General features: G+C 56.8%; 2 protein-coding genes across 2 annotated transcripts; one reads left to right on the forward strand and one right to left on the reverse strand.

Annotated features, from left to right (window-relative positions):
* The first annotated feature begins 798 nt into the window (after positions 1–798).
* On the forward strand, positions 799–1209 carry LOC136523623 (uncharacterized). Its single transcript, XM_066517242.1, has one exon. The coding sequence runs from the start codon at positions 799–801 to the stop codon at positions 1207–1209; it is 411 nt and encodes a 136-aa protein (XP_066373339.1).
* A 10170-nt stretch (positions 1210–11379) lies between these two features.
* On the reverse strand, positions 11380–13969 carry LOC136519832 (serine/threonine-protein kinase RIPK-like). Its single transcript, XM_066513210.1, has 4 exons — positions 13422–13969; positions 13177–13312; positions 12936–13072; positions 11380–12313 (listed from the first exon to the last, which is right to left on the reverse strand). The coding sequence occupies exons 1-4, from the start codon at positions 13809–13811 to the stop codon at positions 11630–11632; spliced, it is 1347 nt and encodes a 448-aa protein (XP_066369307.1). The 5' UTR covers positions 13812–13969; the 3' UTR covers positions 11380–11629.
* Between the last annotated feature and the right edge of the window lie 2201 nt (positions 13970–16170).

Here is a 16170-nt window from a genome sequence, read left to right on the forward strand (position 1 = left end):
CCCTGCCGCCCGTTCCTGAGGACGCAGAGCAGTGGGTGGTAAATAGGGCGCACGCCGAGGCGTACAAGGAGCGGAAGAACGCTGAGGAGGCAAGGCGCAAGAGGAAGAGCCTCGAGCGCGACGAGCTAGAGAAACGTCATCGGCACAGAGGCTCAATGGTCTCTCGAAGGAGCCGTCTCCGTCACCATCGTCGATGGATTCTTCGAGCGATGACGACGAGAGCGAGGTGGGGTGGGGTCCTCTGGACCACCTCCCTGATGTTAGGGAGACAGCGACTGGGGCGTCAGTGAGCAGCCCGGCGTCTCTAGGAGGAGGAGGAGAGGGCGCTTTAGGGCTGGCGATCGCCCGCCCCAGGGCCGAGGCCGACACGCTTGAGACACGGGTGTTGGGGAAGCGCGCCGTCAGCCCGGTGGGCTCGACGGCGAAGGTGGAGCGGGCGACGGCGGGGGCGATCCAACCGCCTTCGCAATGGGCCGAGGAGGCGTTGGAGTCCGGCGAGGGCCGGCCGGTACCGGCGGACACAGGGGACGTGCCACCGCCGCCGCCACCGCCATTGCTGAGGACGAGGGATGCGGTGCGGAAGCTATTGTGTCCCCGTTCGAGGTAAGTGTTTTGTCAGTGGGTTTCGCAGCATTTCCCACTCGTTCTTTGGTCATATGATGACCTCATGAGTGGTTTTTTTTCAGCCAAAAGCGTCAGGCAGAAGCGCCTGCCCTAGCGCCACGTAAGGCGCTCAAGGTGAGCACCAGCTCCACCGCCTGATGGTTGGTGGAGGTGCAGGCCGCCATACAACGTGGCATGGCGCTGGCCAGGGCCGACCCAAAGGAGCCGGTCGCCCAAGGAGAGGCTACCGAGGCGGCCATGAAGCAAGCGGGGGAGGAGGTGCCTACGCCCTGTGAGGCCAAGGCCCATGAGTCAGATGAAGCCGAGGCACCTTCAGTCGCTAAGGCCACCGAGGGCGAGGCCGAGGCCCCTAGGACCTCCGAGGCTAAGATGGCGGAGGTTGGGGCTTCTAGGGCTTTCGAAGCCGATGTGGCGGACGCCGGGGCTCCTAGGACCACCGAGGCCAAGGTGGCAGAGGCTGCAGCTCCTAGGACCACCGAGGCCGAGGTGGCGGAGGTCGGCTTGGGTGCGGCGGAGCCGGTGGCCCAGGATGTCGAGATGGAGGCGGGGCAAGCTTCAGTACCTCCCTTGGTCCAAGACCCGTAGCCGTCGCAGGAGAGCGCCCGGGAGGTGGAGGTCCATCCGATCTCCTCCGACGATACTTCTCAGGGGAAGGAGGTGGCGGACGCCTAGGCGGCCAGCACTGTGGAGCAGCTAGCCCCGACCTCGGGCGAGGGGAGCTCGGCCCTCGTCTGGGTACAACCCGAGCCCCGTGGGTGGGATAGCCCGTGTGTCTTGTGGCGGAGCCAGGACGACCCTAAGGGGGAGCCTCTATTTGCCCTCGAGGACGCAACCGAGGGGGCACTGGGGCTCCTTCGAGCAATTCCACCGGCTGGCAGAGCGATCACTGCGGACAGCGCTGTCCGTCGTGGCTGATGACCTGCCCGGTGTTGCCTAGGTGCGCGCTTTCTTTCCTCATGTTGTGTCGTTTTTTCCTGAGTTTTCTTCGCGATGCTTGACGTTTATTCTACCTATCCAGGAGCTCGAGGCCCGGTCCCTTGGGAAGTCGATGTTCCTTCGGTAGGAGAGGGATGTCTGGGACCAGCTCTAGTAGCAGAAGGACCTGCTCGCCAATGCCAATGAGCTTCTATCGGCGCGGAGCGCGGAGGTGGAGGACCTCCGCCTTCACTGTGCTGATATGCAGGTCAAGGCGGCCATGGCTCGGGAGCAGGCCGTCCCTTTAACGACGCGGATCAAAGAGCTGGAGGAGGAGCTGACCCGGGTGGCCGGCAAGCGGGACACCTTCAGGTCCCGGGCTGAACAAGTGGCGGCCTCGCCAAGGCTGTCGCCGGGTAGCTAGGTGCAGAGCAGAGCGCGCACCGGCTGACGAAAGGTGCCTTGGCGGAGGCTGTCATGGTAGCCGAGGCCTCCCGGGTCGAGGCCTTAGCCTAGAAGGAAAAGGTTGAGGGTGAGTCCTATTGAGCCGCACCCCTTGTTTTATCTATTCTTCTTGCGTTCGACTCCTAACTCCCCGATGCGACGTAGAGCTAGAGAAGGAGGCTTCTAGGGCAGCCGAGGCCTCTCGGGTTAAGGTCCAAAACTGGAGGGAGAAAGCCAAGGGTGAGTCTCATAGGCTCGCGCCCCTGTTCGGCTTGTTTTTCTTTCGTGCTTAACCCCATCCTGCATGTCTTGGCGTAGGGTTGGAGAAGGAGGTCACCCGGGCAGCTGAGGCCTTCGTCGCAGTGTAGGCGGTGCTCGAGGCCAAGATCCGAGAGCACAACGCACTACAGAGCACCACTTGTACCGCCTGCGAGGCCCTAGAGGTCGGAGGGGTCGAGTCGGGCAACTCCCTCGGGAGCCGCTTGATCACGTTGAGCGGCTGAGTCCACGAGCGGCTCCGGGGGCGCTGCATACGGGCGTCAAGCGCGCCCTAGCCGTTGTCTCCTCACACTACGCCAGCGTCGACCTCGAGGCCATCAGCGACGGTTACATCGTGGCTGAGGATGATGAGAAGGCTGAGGAGGAGGTCATGAAGCTGGTGGAGGCGGCTGAGGCCCCTGGCACGACGTTGGCCAGTTTGTTCGAAGAGGAGGTGGTTCCTCCCATGCCGTCCGCCGACACCGGCGACCCTGAGTTTTGACCTGGGCCAAAGGGGCCATGTAAATAGATTAGGACTTACATCATTGTACCATGATGCTTGTGGCCGTCGAGGCCTTTTTAAAGTACTTATGTGTATACGCATTTTAATCATTTTTATTGTATTTCCGAACCTCTGCCCTCTGTCTTGTCTTTGAACATATCTCTTGCAAAAAACTTCCTTAGAGCCTAAGCTGCCCTTTGGGCAAAAGGTGATGAGGGAGTTGCCGTAGCCTAGAGGCGTAGGCTGCCTCGTGGCTCGGCCGGCCTTTTGGCCCTGAGACAGGCTTTCGGTCCTTAGGTTTTTTACAATCAATTTGTCAGAGTACGCGAGAGAGTTTGGCGTAGAAATTTTTTCGAAAAACGATTTCGAAAAACGACTAAAAAACGATGTCTGGGACTTAGGGGGGGTCCCCCCTTCTAGCCCCCGAGGGAGGCTTGGTTCTGCAGAGGTAGAGCCGAGTCTTGTTCGAGCCTCGCGGTACTCCAAGTCAGTGGGGAGGATGGCCTCAGCTTCATAGACCAGGAAGAACGGTGTGAACCCCGTGGCTCGGCTTGGAGTGTTCCTTAGGCTCTAGATGACCGACGGGAGTTCGGCAAGACATTTCTTGCCAAATTTCTTCAACCGGTTGTATATTCTTGGCTTGAGACCCTATAGGATCATGCCGTTGGCACGTTCTACTTGGCCGTTTGTCCTAGGGTGTCCTACGGCCGACCAGGCCACACGGATGTGGTGGTCATCGCAGAATGTTAGGAATTTGTGGCCGGTGAATTGTGTCCCATTATCAGTGATGATGGTGTTTGGAACCCTAAACCTATGGATGATATCGGTGAAGAATAGCACCGCTTGCTTGGATTTGATTCGAGTGATCCGATGAGCCTCGATCCACTTGGAGAACTTGTCAATAGCTACTAGCAAATGGGTATAGCCCCTGGGGGCCTTCTGCAGAGGCCCAACCATGTCTAGCCCCCACACGGCGAATGGCCATGTAATGGGGATGGTTTCGAGGGCTTGGGCCGGGAGGTGCGTCTGCCACGCATAGCACTGGCATCCCTCGCAGGAGCGTACCAACATGGTGGCGTCAGCAACCGCCGTTGGCCAGTAGAACCCTTGGCGGAAGGCGTTTCCGACAAGCGTCCGAGGCGCTGCATGATGCCCGTAGGCTCCTGCGTCAAGTCCCAAAGTAGGGCTTGGCCTGCCTTGGTGGTGATGCACCATTGGAGGACGCCAAATGGGCTTCGCCTGTACAACTCGCTGTTGCTGAGGACATAAGTTTTGGCTCATCGCGCAAGCCATCGTGCTTCGGTTTTGTCTGCAGGAAGCTCTCCTTGAACGAGGCAATCAAGGAACGGGACTCGCCAGTCCATGCCCTGGTTGGCCTCGGGAGGCTCCGTGTTGATTTCTATGGCCTCGGGCTCGGCTGCAGGGGTCTCAGTGATAGAGGGGGCCTCAGGCCCTATGGTGGGCTCGACCGGTGGGCCCTCTTCTACCGCCAAGGCGTAGTCGATGGAAGGCTTGTGGAGGTCTCTGGCGAAGATGTTCGGGGGGATCAGGGCCCATGCCGACGCCATCTTTGCCAGTTCGTCCGCATCCTCATTGAATTTTCACGCGATGTGGTTGAGCTCGAGGCCGTCGAACTTGTCTTCTAGGTGACGTACCAACTTGCAGTACGCCTCCATTTTGGGGTTAGGGCAATTTGACTCCTTCATCACCTGATCGACGATGAGCTGTGAATCGCCCCGTATGTCAAGACACCGTACTCTAAGTTCGATGGCGATATGCAAGCCGTTGACGAGGGCTTCGTACTCGACCGCATTGTTGGAGGCGGCGAAGTGGAGACGGATCATGTATCACATGTGCACTCCGAGGGGTGAGATGAAGAGCAGACCTGCGCCTGCCCCGGTCTTCATCAAGGACCCATCAAAGTACATGGTCCAGCATTCTGCCTGGATTTGAGCAGGTGGCAGTTGGGTGTCAGTCCACTCAGCCACAAAATCGGCCAAGACCTGGGATTTAATTGCTTTCCGAGGCACAAAAGATAGGGCTTCCCCCATGAGCTCGATGGCCCACTTGGCTATTCTACCCGAGGCCTCCTGGTTCTGGATTATCTCTCCTAGAGGAAAAGACGACACCACGATCACTAGGTGGGACTCGAAGTAGTGACGCAGCTTGCGTCGAGCCAAGACTATGGCGTAGGTCAGCTTCTAGATGTGGGGGTAGCATGTCTTAGTCTCGGAGAGTACCTCGCTGATGAAGTAAACATGTCGTTGTATGGGTAGAGCATGCCCTTCTTCCTGCCTCTCGACCACTACGGCCGCGCTAACCACTTGGGTTGTTGCGGTGACATAGAGTAAGAGGGCCTCACCCTTGGTCGGTGGCACCAGGATGGGAGGATTGGTGAGTAGTGCCTTGAGCTTGGTGAGGGCTTCTTCAGCCTCGGGGGTCCAAGAAAAGCGTTCAGATTTTCTCAAGAGGCGGTACAGAGGCAAGCCTTTTTCGCCAAGGCGCGAGATGAAGTGGCTCAGGGCCGCAAGGCATCCCATAACCCTCTGCACTCCCTTGAGGTCTCGGATTGGCCCCATGTTGGTCATGGCCAAGACCTTCTCTAGGTTGGCCTCGATGCCACGCTCCGAGACTATCAATCCCAAGAGCATGCCTCGGGGGACCCCGAAGACACACTTCTCAGGGTTGAGCTTGATGCCCTTCTCTCTGAGGCATTTGAAGGCTATCTCCAAGTCATCGACGAGATCACTGGCCTTTCTAGACTTGACCATGATGTCATCCACGTAGGCCTCGACGGTTCGTCCGATGTGCTCACCAAAGACCTGGGTCATGCACCGCTGGTATGTGGCCCCTGCATTTCTGAGGCCGAATGGCATCGTCACATAGCAGTACATGCCGTATGGGGTGATGAAAGAAGTCGCAAGCTGGTCGGATTCTTTCATCTTGATTTAATGGTAACCGGAATACGCATCAAGGAAAGATAGGGTTTCGTATCCCGCAGTGGAGTCAATGATTTGGTCGATTCGAGGTAATGGGAATGGAACCTTTGGACATGCTTTATTCAAACCGGTGTAGTCTACACACATCCTCCACTTCCTATTTTTCTTTTTAACTAATACGGGATTAGCTAACCACTCAGGATGGGACACTTCCTTGATGAATTCGGCCGCCAAAAGCTTCTACACCTCCTCACCGATGGCCCTGCGCTTTTCCTCATCGAATCGGCGCAGACGCTGCTTCACCGGTCTGGAGCCGACCTGGATGTCCAAGGCGTGCTCGGCAACCTCCCTCAGTATGCCCGGCATATCCGAGGGACTCCATGCGAATACATCGGCATTCGCGTGGAGAAAGTCGACGAGCACGGCTTCCTATTTGCTATTGAGGGTGGCGCTGATCCTCAGCGCCCGATCATTGGAGCAGGTGGGGTCGACCAGGACGAGCCTGACGGCCTCTGCGGGCTCAAAAGTCCCGGCATGACACTTGGAGTCGGGCGCCTCGCTACCAAGTTGGTCGAGGTTGACGATGAGGGTCTCGGCCTCCATGAGAGCCTCGGCGTACTCGATGCATTCGACGTCGCAGTCGTATGCATGCTCATACGTGGACTCGACAGTGATAATGCCATTGGGGCCAGGCATCTTGAGCTTGAGGTAGGTGTAGTTGGGGATCGCCATGAACTTGGCATAGCACGGGTGGCCTAGGATGGCGTGATAGGTCCCCTTGAACCCAACCACGTCGAAGGTGAGGACCTCCTTGCGGTAGTTGGATTGAGAGTCGAAGCAGATGGGCAAGTCGATGCGCCCAAGGGGTCACGTGCGTTTTCCTAGCACGATGCCGTGGAAGGGCACGACATCGCCTCGGAGCCATGACTGGTCGAGCTCCAGGAGCTCTAGGGTGTTGGCGTAGAGGATGTTGAGACCGCTGCCTCCGTCCATCAACACCTTGGTGAGCCAGGTGTTGCCGATGATCGGGTCGACGACAAGTGGGTACTGCCCGAGGTTTGGGACATAATCGGGGTGGTCATCCCGATCAAAGGTGATAGCCTCCCGAGACCAGTCGAGGTAACAGGGAGTGGCCACCTTGACCGAGAAGACCTCCTGGCGCTCCTTCTTTTGCTGGCGCACCATGAGGCCCGCTGAAGGCCCGCCAAAGATCATGAAGGCGTTGTGCACCTTGGGGAACCTATCGTCCTTGTCGTTGTCCCTGTCGCCGACGCCCTTCTTATGGGCATCATCATTGGGGAGCCCGAGCTTGGCATAGTAACGCTGGAGCATGGTGCACTCTTCGAGGGTGTGCTTCACTGGGCCCTGGTGGTAAGGGCAGGGCCTCTTAAGCATGTCGTCGAAGAGTCCGGGGCCTCTAGCGAGACCTCGGGGATTCTTGCGATCTGTGGCCATGACTAGATCAGCCTCGAGAAACTCCCACTTCCCCTAGCGACCCTTTTTCTTTTTCTTGGGGAGGTAGGGGGCCGAGGCCCCGGGGGCCGAGGCCCTCCGCTTCCCCTTGGCGTCGTTGTCGGGGAAGATGGCCCCGACAGCCTCTTTGCCCGAGGTGAAGTTGGTGGCGATGTCGAGTAGCGCGGCCGCCGTGGTCGGTATGTTTCGGCCTAACTCTCGGACTAGGTCTCAGTAGGAGGTGTTGGAGAGGAACGCCTAGACAATTTCCGAGTCGGTGACGCGGGGCAACTCGGTGCATTGCTTCGAGAAGCGTCGGATGAAGTCTCGGAGAGACTCGTCCGGCATCTGGCGACAACTCTTGAGGTCCCAGGAGTTCCCGGGGTGCACGTATGTGCCCTGGAAATTCCCGACGAAGACCTTTACCAAGTCGCGCCAGTTGTTGATCTACAAGGGAGGGAGGTGTTTGAGCCAGGCTCACGCCGAGTCTAACAGGAATAAGGGGAGGTTGCGGATGATGAGCAGGTCATCGTCCGCGCCGCCTAGCTGACAAGCCAGGCGGTAATCGACCAGCCACAGCTCGGGATTGGTCTCACCCCTGTACTTGGAGAGGTTGGCCAGTTGCCGAAACCGGGCCGGGAAGTGGGCTCCGTGGATGGCCTTGCTGAAGACTCGAGGGCCAGGTGGCCCAAGAGAAGGACTGCGGTCCTCCTCACTGTCATAGCGACCGCCCCGGTGCGGGTGGTAGCCTCGGGCGGGCCCATCATTGTCGTGGCGCCGTCGCCTGCTGACCACATCATGGTCGCCTTGCGCCTCGCGTCGGTTGCCGAGGCGGTCGTGCACCGAGGGGCCTTATTGGCTCCTGGTGCCCAAGCAGGCTCAGGATGAACCGAGGCCTCTCTATCCTGCCAAGGCAGTACCATGGGTAGTTCCGAGGCGCCCCCACACCGTCGAGAGGCGGAATTTTCGGCCTGCTGTACCATGGCGGTCTCGAGGAGGTCTCGGAGCTTGCCGTGGGCCCGTCGTCCCTCCGAGGTAGAGGGCTCGAACGTTGTCCGGAGTAGCATTGCTGCTACCACGACGTTCTGGCTAGCGCGATTGAAGATAGGGGGTTGCTCACCCCCTTCGTCGTTGTTGATGCGGTGGTTTACGTCGCGAGCCCTCCGCCGGGCTGCTCCACCATCACCGTGACCCCGCTGCTCTTGCTCGAGAGTGTCTCGAAGCTGCTACAGAAGGAGTCGATCTTGTTCGACCTTGGCCTGAAGCTCACGGAGCTGCTCCAGGTCTAGATGTCGAAGTTCCTCGGGGGCAGGGTTCTTGTTCCGCGCCGCCGGGGGCTCGACGTGTAGAGGTGCGGCGTCGCCTGCCCCCTCGTGGGACAGGAAGCGGCTGCCTGTCCCTTCATCCTCATCGCTCACGCTTGGCATCCCGAGCTCGATGTTGAAGCACTCACGAGTGGGATCGTAAGTGCCTTCGTCATCGAAGTCGGAGTAGCCGAAGCAGTAGTCGCTCGTGGCCATGAAGCGGCGCATGGCTTTAGGGTCACAAAGCCCGGAGAAGTCCGCTCCGGCCCACGCCTCGTCCTCCTCCGAGGAGTCAGTGTGGGTGTGGGTCGAGGTTGTGGCGATGAAGTCGAGGGCGAAACGTTGGTGGTGTCCTTGGGGCTCCGCGTGAGCGGAAGCATAGGCGGAAGCATAGGCGGCGGCATTGCTCAACCCGAAGGGGTACGGGGATGGTGCCATCGCCGGGCTCCGCTCTGCCGGAGTCGACTCCTCAGGAGGCGGCGGGGCAGAGCTTGATGAGGGGGTGTCGCCGCGCGCCACCAGCGTCTTTCCCTTTCCTAGGCTTAAGCTGGACAGGTCCCTAACCAGGGACTCTGCACCAATAGCCGGGTGTGGGATACTGGCGGAGCACAGTGTGTCGCCCTGAGCTCGTGCGGTGTCAGGGTGGTCCCGCCCGCGTCGTGCCTGGCGAGCGCGACGATAGGTCCCCAACCTGGGCTGCTGGTGCGTGATGTCGTCATCGGTCGGTGGGGCTCTGGGTGTGAGGAGTACCATATCGTACTCATATCCTAGGGACATGAACTCTAGGCTCCCAAACCAGATCACTGTGCTGAGACGTAGTGGTCGCACGGGGTCTGCCATCCGGAACTTGTTGGGGTGATTAAGCCGACACGCAGTATCTCCCCTACCTGGTGCGCCAACTGTCGGTGTTTTGGACCGATGGACCCTCAACTGACTAGTGAAAGCGTATTGCATATCCCTAATCCCAGATGGTGATGCAAAGAGACATAAGGTTTATACTGGTTCAGGCAATAGGTGCCCTACGTCCAGTCTGAGGGAGCGATCTTGTATTCTTTGCACCGAGGTGCTTATAGTAGGGGCTTACAAGCTGGGCGAGAGAGGGAGCTAGTCCTAGGTCTCTGCGTAGAGTGGCGTGGGTTGCTTGAGATGTTGATCTCAGGTAGCGAGGAAGCGTGCGTGTAACAGAGTGTTGTGCGTTGCTTGCATGTGTGTGTCTCCTGATCTCTGTGTCTCATGCCTAGAAGCGGCCCCGGTCACTCCCTTTTATAGTCGAAGGGAGGCACGGGGGTGGTACATGGGTTTGCTACGTGGCGTTTTGTGAGCGGAGGCGGTATGTCCGAGCCCTATAGCTCGTCACTGTGGCGGCATGGTCGGTGGAGCAGCCTTGTCCTCGGCGCACTGGAGCGACGTGCCGGTCACGCCTGGTCCTGTGCGACGTGGGAGCTCCTGTGGTGGCAGGCGCGCCTTCTTCTGTTGGAGGTGTGCTGGTCACTGTATGTTTGACCGGCGCGGAGTGCCGAGGCTGGGTTGATGCGATGGCGCGGGTGTGCTAGACTCCGAGGATACAGGAGCTTGGCCCTATGCGCGACGTGGGAGCCCCTGCAGCTTGACGCAGGGTATGGCGCATACTGCGGATGACGTGCCGGTCCCTGAGTGCTGACAACGTAGAGTGCCGAGGCCCAATCGGTGCAGAGGCTGAACCATCGTGGGGGGCTCGGCGGGCGCGAGTCCCGAAGCTACAGGAGCTCGAAGGCGGGTAGCCGAGGCTCGGAGGGAGTAGTTGGTCTTGTACGCTGATTTCGAGGCTACAGGGACCCGGACTTGACTCTCCACGCCGCGCTGTCCTTGGAGCAGGTGGGGTTAGGCAGCACAGTGCAGCACGGGTGTCAGTCGTGGGCACAGCGCCTAGCACAGCGACCGGTAACCCCCGCCCCGTCCTGTCCTGGACGGCATGGCGTCGATGTGACTTCTATCTCGTCGGCCACTCCGCTGTATCGTGCCGTTTTTCGGCTGACGTCGCGGGAGTGGTTGGATGTGATGTCCTCGTCCGAGGCCTTACGGGCGGGGCCTCGGGCGAGTTGGAGAATCGGTACCTCGTCCGAGGCCTTACGGGCGGGGCCTCAGGCGAATCGGAGAATCGGTACCTCGTCCGAGGCCTTACGGGCGGGGCCTCAGGCGAGTCGGAGAATCGGTACCTCATGCGAGGCTTTGTGGTGTGGGGCCTCGGGTGAGGCGGAGAATCGGTACCTCATCCGAGGCCTTGTGTTTTCGTTCTGGGCCGAGCCCGCTTCGATATTTACAAGGTCTAAGCGATTTTTTCAGTTCTTACTTAAGGGACCGCTTTTTATGGCACCCGACAATTACTATCAACGAACTGATAATGTCCACATGGCTACATGGGCCATTGATCAACATATCTGCTATAGGCAAATGGTATTCATCTTTAGGACTAACTTTTTTGAGATGTCAAACCAATGAAAACTCTAAAATTATGCCGTAATATTTCTTCTCCACCAACACAATATTATAGATGCAATCACCATACTTGCAAGGTTTAATAAACTTGACTTTAAGCAATCGATTTATCTCTTCCTTGATCCTGTCACACGCATATTAGAATTGAAACGCCTAGTTTTACTGAATGTGGACGACATAAGACTTTGCTTCTTTCATCTGGTGGTAGTAGTTGGTCGACGAAATATTGTACAGGTTAGTGCTCTCGTGCGTTTTACTGAATGTGGACGACATAAGACTTTGCTTCTTTCATCTGGTGGTAGTAGTTGGTCGACGAAATATTGTACAGGTTAGTGCTCTCGTGCTCTGTCGCATGTCCTTGGACCACCTCATTTCTAGGTCAAAAGTCTTTGTGGTTTCTTACCTACCGGCTTCCAACCATGATCTTAATTCTTAACGCATTCGTACACACAGAAATTAAGAGATAAACGATGTTAATGTTTACTTTGAACAACTTTTGCAATACATGTTGCCTCCAACTTTCGGTATACAAACACCTCACAACTTGAGGTGTATTCTCGGCAGTATATTAACAGAACAAAAAATGAAACAAAAACCTCTCCCCTTGAAATTCTTGAGAGAACGAATTAATAGCGTCACCAAGAAAAGAGAAAAACAAAAGAATTCATGAGCAATCTGTCAGCTAGCTATGTACACTTGTAAATTCGCAATCCCACTCATGCCCTGCTCAGGGTCGGCGGGCTCTCTACTCTCTTCACGGCGCTGGCGTACCGGCTCCGCAGCGGGCTCTCTGCGTGCACGGCCGACATGACGTGCCTCTTGGCCTGCCGGCTACCCGCATCCGCCTCCGCCTCGTCGTCGTTGGTGACAGTGACACCGTCCGCGCAAGCCTCGACGACCTGCGCCGGCGCCGGCGCAGCCTCCGCCGCGCCGACCGTGAACACGAAGGGTCCCATAGGCACGTCGTCGTCGAGCGCCAGCAGCGGCTCGAGCGCGTCGACGACGTCGCGCATGTTGGGCCTGGCCTTGGGCACGCTCTGCAGGCACTGGTGCGCGACCTTGGCGGCCTTCTCCGCGGCGCGCGCCGAGTACTGCATCTCCAGGCTGGGGTCCATGAAGCGGTGCAGCCTGTCGGCGCGGCGGAGGTAGGGCCGGGCCCAGTCCACGAGGTTCTGCTCGCGCCGGCCCCGGCGCTTGTCGACGGAGCGCCGGCCCGTGAGCAGCTCCAGGAGCACCACGCCGAAGCTGTACACGTCGCTCTTCGACGTCAGGTGGCCCGTCAGGATGTACTCCGGCGCCGCGTACCCGTGCGTGCCCATCACCCGCGTCGTCACGTGCGTCGCGTCCCCCTGCGGCCCCTCCTTCGCCAGCCCAAAATCGGACAGCTTCGCCGTGTAGTCCTGGAAATGAATGACAAACTTGTCGAGGTTAGACACAATTCGATTTCGGCAACAGTTGTTTTTGAGGAAAAGTACTGTGCATTTGACCTCGCTAATGCTGTGCATGGCAACATAGTGGTTGGGATGAACACATCACTGTTTGCTGTGTTTTGCAACTGCTACAGAGCATCAGGATCCAAAATCCAAGCTAACCACAATATTATAATGCTCCAGCTAGGTTTATCCCTAACGGCCGGCACCTAGAATAAAAACAGAGGCTTCTGCTACTAATTTGTCGGTAGTTGCAAAACAAATCAGATTTGAGCACGAGTGTACGTGAGTACGTCGACTATTCCTGAATGAATTCTTAAGGAGGAGGAAGGCTTTGACACGGAACATGGTTGGCGTGTAGGTAAGAAACATTTTATATAGCGAAGAAAAATACAGTTCCGTTGGTAAGAAAGAATCTGCAACGTGCATGACAACGACTAAGCACCCAATGGGGCAATTCTTTACCGTCCTAAAATCGCTCGCTCGTCGGTAAAGAGGTCGTCGGGATGGCGTTCTTTTGTGGAAATATGCTGTATGCTAGCTGTTGATGCTGAGGAGAAAAAGAAAGGAGATTGGACTTGGTGAGGCTTACCGAGTCGAGAAGAATATTGGAGGCCTTGAAGTCGCGGTAGATGACGGGCGTCTCGGCCTCGTGCAGGAACGCCAGCCCCTTGGCCGCGCCGACGGCGATCTTGAGCCGCGTCGACCATGGCAGCGACGCGAGGAGATCTGCAGCCAGGCACATGTTCACAGGAGCTGTTAGTCCACTGATCGATCGGAGACACCCAACAAATTAAAAGTGGTGTGTTGTTAGTAGCAGCAGCAGTGCTTACTCTTGAAGAGATGGTTCTCGAGGCTTTGCCTGGGCATGTACTCGTACACCAACATCCGGTGGTCGTCCTGGTTGCAGAAGCCCACCAGCTTGACCAGATGCGGATGGCTCAGCATCCCGAGGTACACCACCTCCGCCTGCAGAGACAAGACAGCGCAGCCAGATCAGGACTCGATTCACAGATCCATCAGCACTCAAGTAGCAGTGGTAACAAACAAGCTGGAAAACTGCATGGGAAGAACGTACCAGCCACTCGCGGTGGCCCTGGACGCCGTCGCTGTCGAGGTACTTGACGGCGACGTGCTGCGGCTGAAGCCCCGGGCGGAGTCGGCCGTCGACGAATCCCTTGTAGACGGGGCCGAACCCGCCCTCGCCGAGGAAGTTGGAGGTGGAGAAGTTCTTGGTGGCGGCCTTGAGCTCGTCCAGCGTGAAGGCGTGCAGCTTGGTGGTCTCCAGCTTCCGCGACAGGTCCTGCAGCGACAGCGACCGCAGGTTCGCCGTGCTCAGCCGCCGCAGCGTCGGCTTCCCGCCGGGGCGCCTGCCCGCCGCCGGCCGCGCCACCGCCGCCGCGGACTCCTGCTCCTGCTCGCCGCCGCCGGCCCCGAAGCACCCCAGCAGGCGCTTCCTCAGCCCCATGACGATGAGCAAATCGAAACCGCCCGCGTCGATCTCGTCTCGTACGTTCTCGTCGCTTCGCCGCACGGACCAAGGAGCACGACGCTCGCCGGCGAAGAGAGCCTTGGAGCTAGAGAAGGTGTCGGTCGCTGGTGAAGTGGCGAGGTAGAGGACACGGAGCCACGGCGCGGTGGCAGGGTATATAAAGGCGAGTAGGCAGCGGCTTTGTTCGTGTGGGCGTGGGGCTGTGGGCGTGGGCGTGGCTTCGAGGTGGGTGAAGGATGGGGAAGCGTCGCCTCTTTGACTTTTTTTTAAGTAGCCCGGGACCGGTAGGTTAAGGTCTTACTCTCTATTCGGTTTGTTCGGAGTGTTTTTTTCTCACAACAATTTAATTAGAACAGTATTTTTAGTCAGTTTTAGTCAAAATTCTACCAGCCGAACGGAGCCTAATTATCGCTACTCTAATTCGGCAGGTGATGGAATTAGCAGGAGTGAGTGCTTGAAAGGATGACAACGGGGATGTACCCGTCGGGTATCGTCGGAACGTTCTCTTCCCCGCTACGGAGAATTCATCCCGTCCCCGTTCCCGTTAACTGTCTCGGGTATAGATTCTTGCCTATCCCCGTACCCGTCGGGCATCAGTCGGGTAATAGATACCCGACGGGTACTGCATACCCGATAAACAAGGACACTTGGGGTCGCAGCTTTGCAATCGGAGACGTTTTTTCTTCACCCGAGTAAAAGTGTTGGAGTCTTGGAGATGCCAAGAAGAATGAGCGAGATTGTGAGGAGGACGAGCAAAGGTGGCAGAGAGACCGAACTGAGGAAGCGAGGGGCACGAGCGCTCGTGGGGCAGGTGTGCTTATGCTGCTGGCGAAGATGGTGAGAAAAAATTAAACTAGGGTTTTTAGAACACACAAACTATATATATGATTGTTCAGATTTGGGCCAAAATATCTATATTGAGCTTCTTTGGGCCTAATACTCGTATGATAGCTCAAATAGTCGGGTTCCCCAACGGATAACGGGGACGGGTAAACAAGGAACGTTCCCGTACCCGCAATACCCGTCGGGATGGATTCTTGCCCATTTAGATGCCCGCGGGTAAAGATATGATCACATCCCCGTCCCCTAATGGATCAAATACCCGTCGGATATCGGGTATCGGGGGCCCGTTGCCATCTTTAGGGAAGCGTCGCCTCTTTGACTTTTTTTAAGTAGCCCGGGACCAGGAGGTTAAGGTCCCGTTCAGCTTACTCTGTATTCGGTTTGTTCGGCTTCTTTTTTCAGCCGAAACAGTATTTTTTCTCACAACAATTCAGCCAGAACAGTATTTTTCAGCCAGTTTCGGCCAAAATTCTGCCGGCCGAATGGGGCCTAATTATCGCTACTCTAATTCGGCAGGTGATGGAATTAGCAGGAGTGAGTGCTTGAATCATTGGTGATGCCGGGGTCGGTTAGTTAGCGGGTGAAAGCTCCGTGAAACGTATCATATGGCTTTTTTTTAAAAAAAACGATTATCGTATGGCGTTGGTGATCGCTGATGTGCGCATCGACGTGTATCGATCGACGCAGCCTGCCTAGCCGTGGCCGATGGGGACGCGCCAACAACTGGTGGACGAAACCGGCCCCGTTCTTATCGGTAGGGCAGCAGTTAGACTGTTTATGTTAGAGGGATGTGTGCTAGTATTTGTTTAATTTTCTCGGTTTTATATGGATGGTAGGGCGGGTTATGGATCGATCGATGGTGGACGGGATCGTACGTGCTAGCTAGGCGATCTTTTCTGTATTGTTGCGTTCCAACTCCCAGCAGGGCAACACGACCGTCTGTATCTGTACTCGTACTTGCAGGCCTGGCGCAGCCCTTTGTTTAAAAACTCGTTCTTTGTCGTTATTGCTGATGCATTTTGTTTCGTCATATACTAGCGGGTGGTTTCGTTGATTGGTTCGGTTGTGCCTTCTTGACATTTTAATTTAATTTTGTATTGTTCGATTCCCTGGTTTGTTGCATGATTGATCCAGAAGAAAAGGTAGTAAGCTGTACCTGTTTTAATATAGAGGCAATTCACGTGCTTAAAAAATACGGTTGAGAGCTAGTGAACCAAACCGTCCGCCCTTGTTGTTATCTTTTCTCCAAAGACGCCATCGAGAAGCTCAAAGACGCACAAAGGACCAAAGGTTCATCCACTTCTTAGAGCTGAGCACGCGCACATTACATTAGTCTGTTAAAATAAGCACTTCAAAACCAAAGGTCTGAGTGTCTGACCATTTCGTTCCCACCGCCATCCAAAGCAAGTTCTGCTTCAACTCAAACACATAAACACGTATTCATATTCACCCTTTCGTGAAGCACAATAACTTACTTACCACTAAAAGATTA

Source organism: Miscanthus floridulus, chromosome 18 (assembly GCF_019320115.1).
Source record: "Miscanthus floridulus cultivar M001 chromosome 18, ASM1932011v1, whole genome shotgun sequence".
Classification (NCBI taxonomy): Eukaryota; Viridiplantae; Streptophyta; class Magnoliopsida; order Poales; family Poaceae; genus Miscanthus; species Miscanthus floridulus.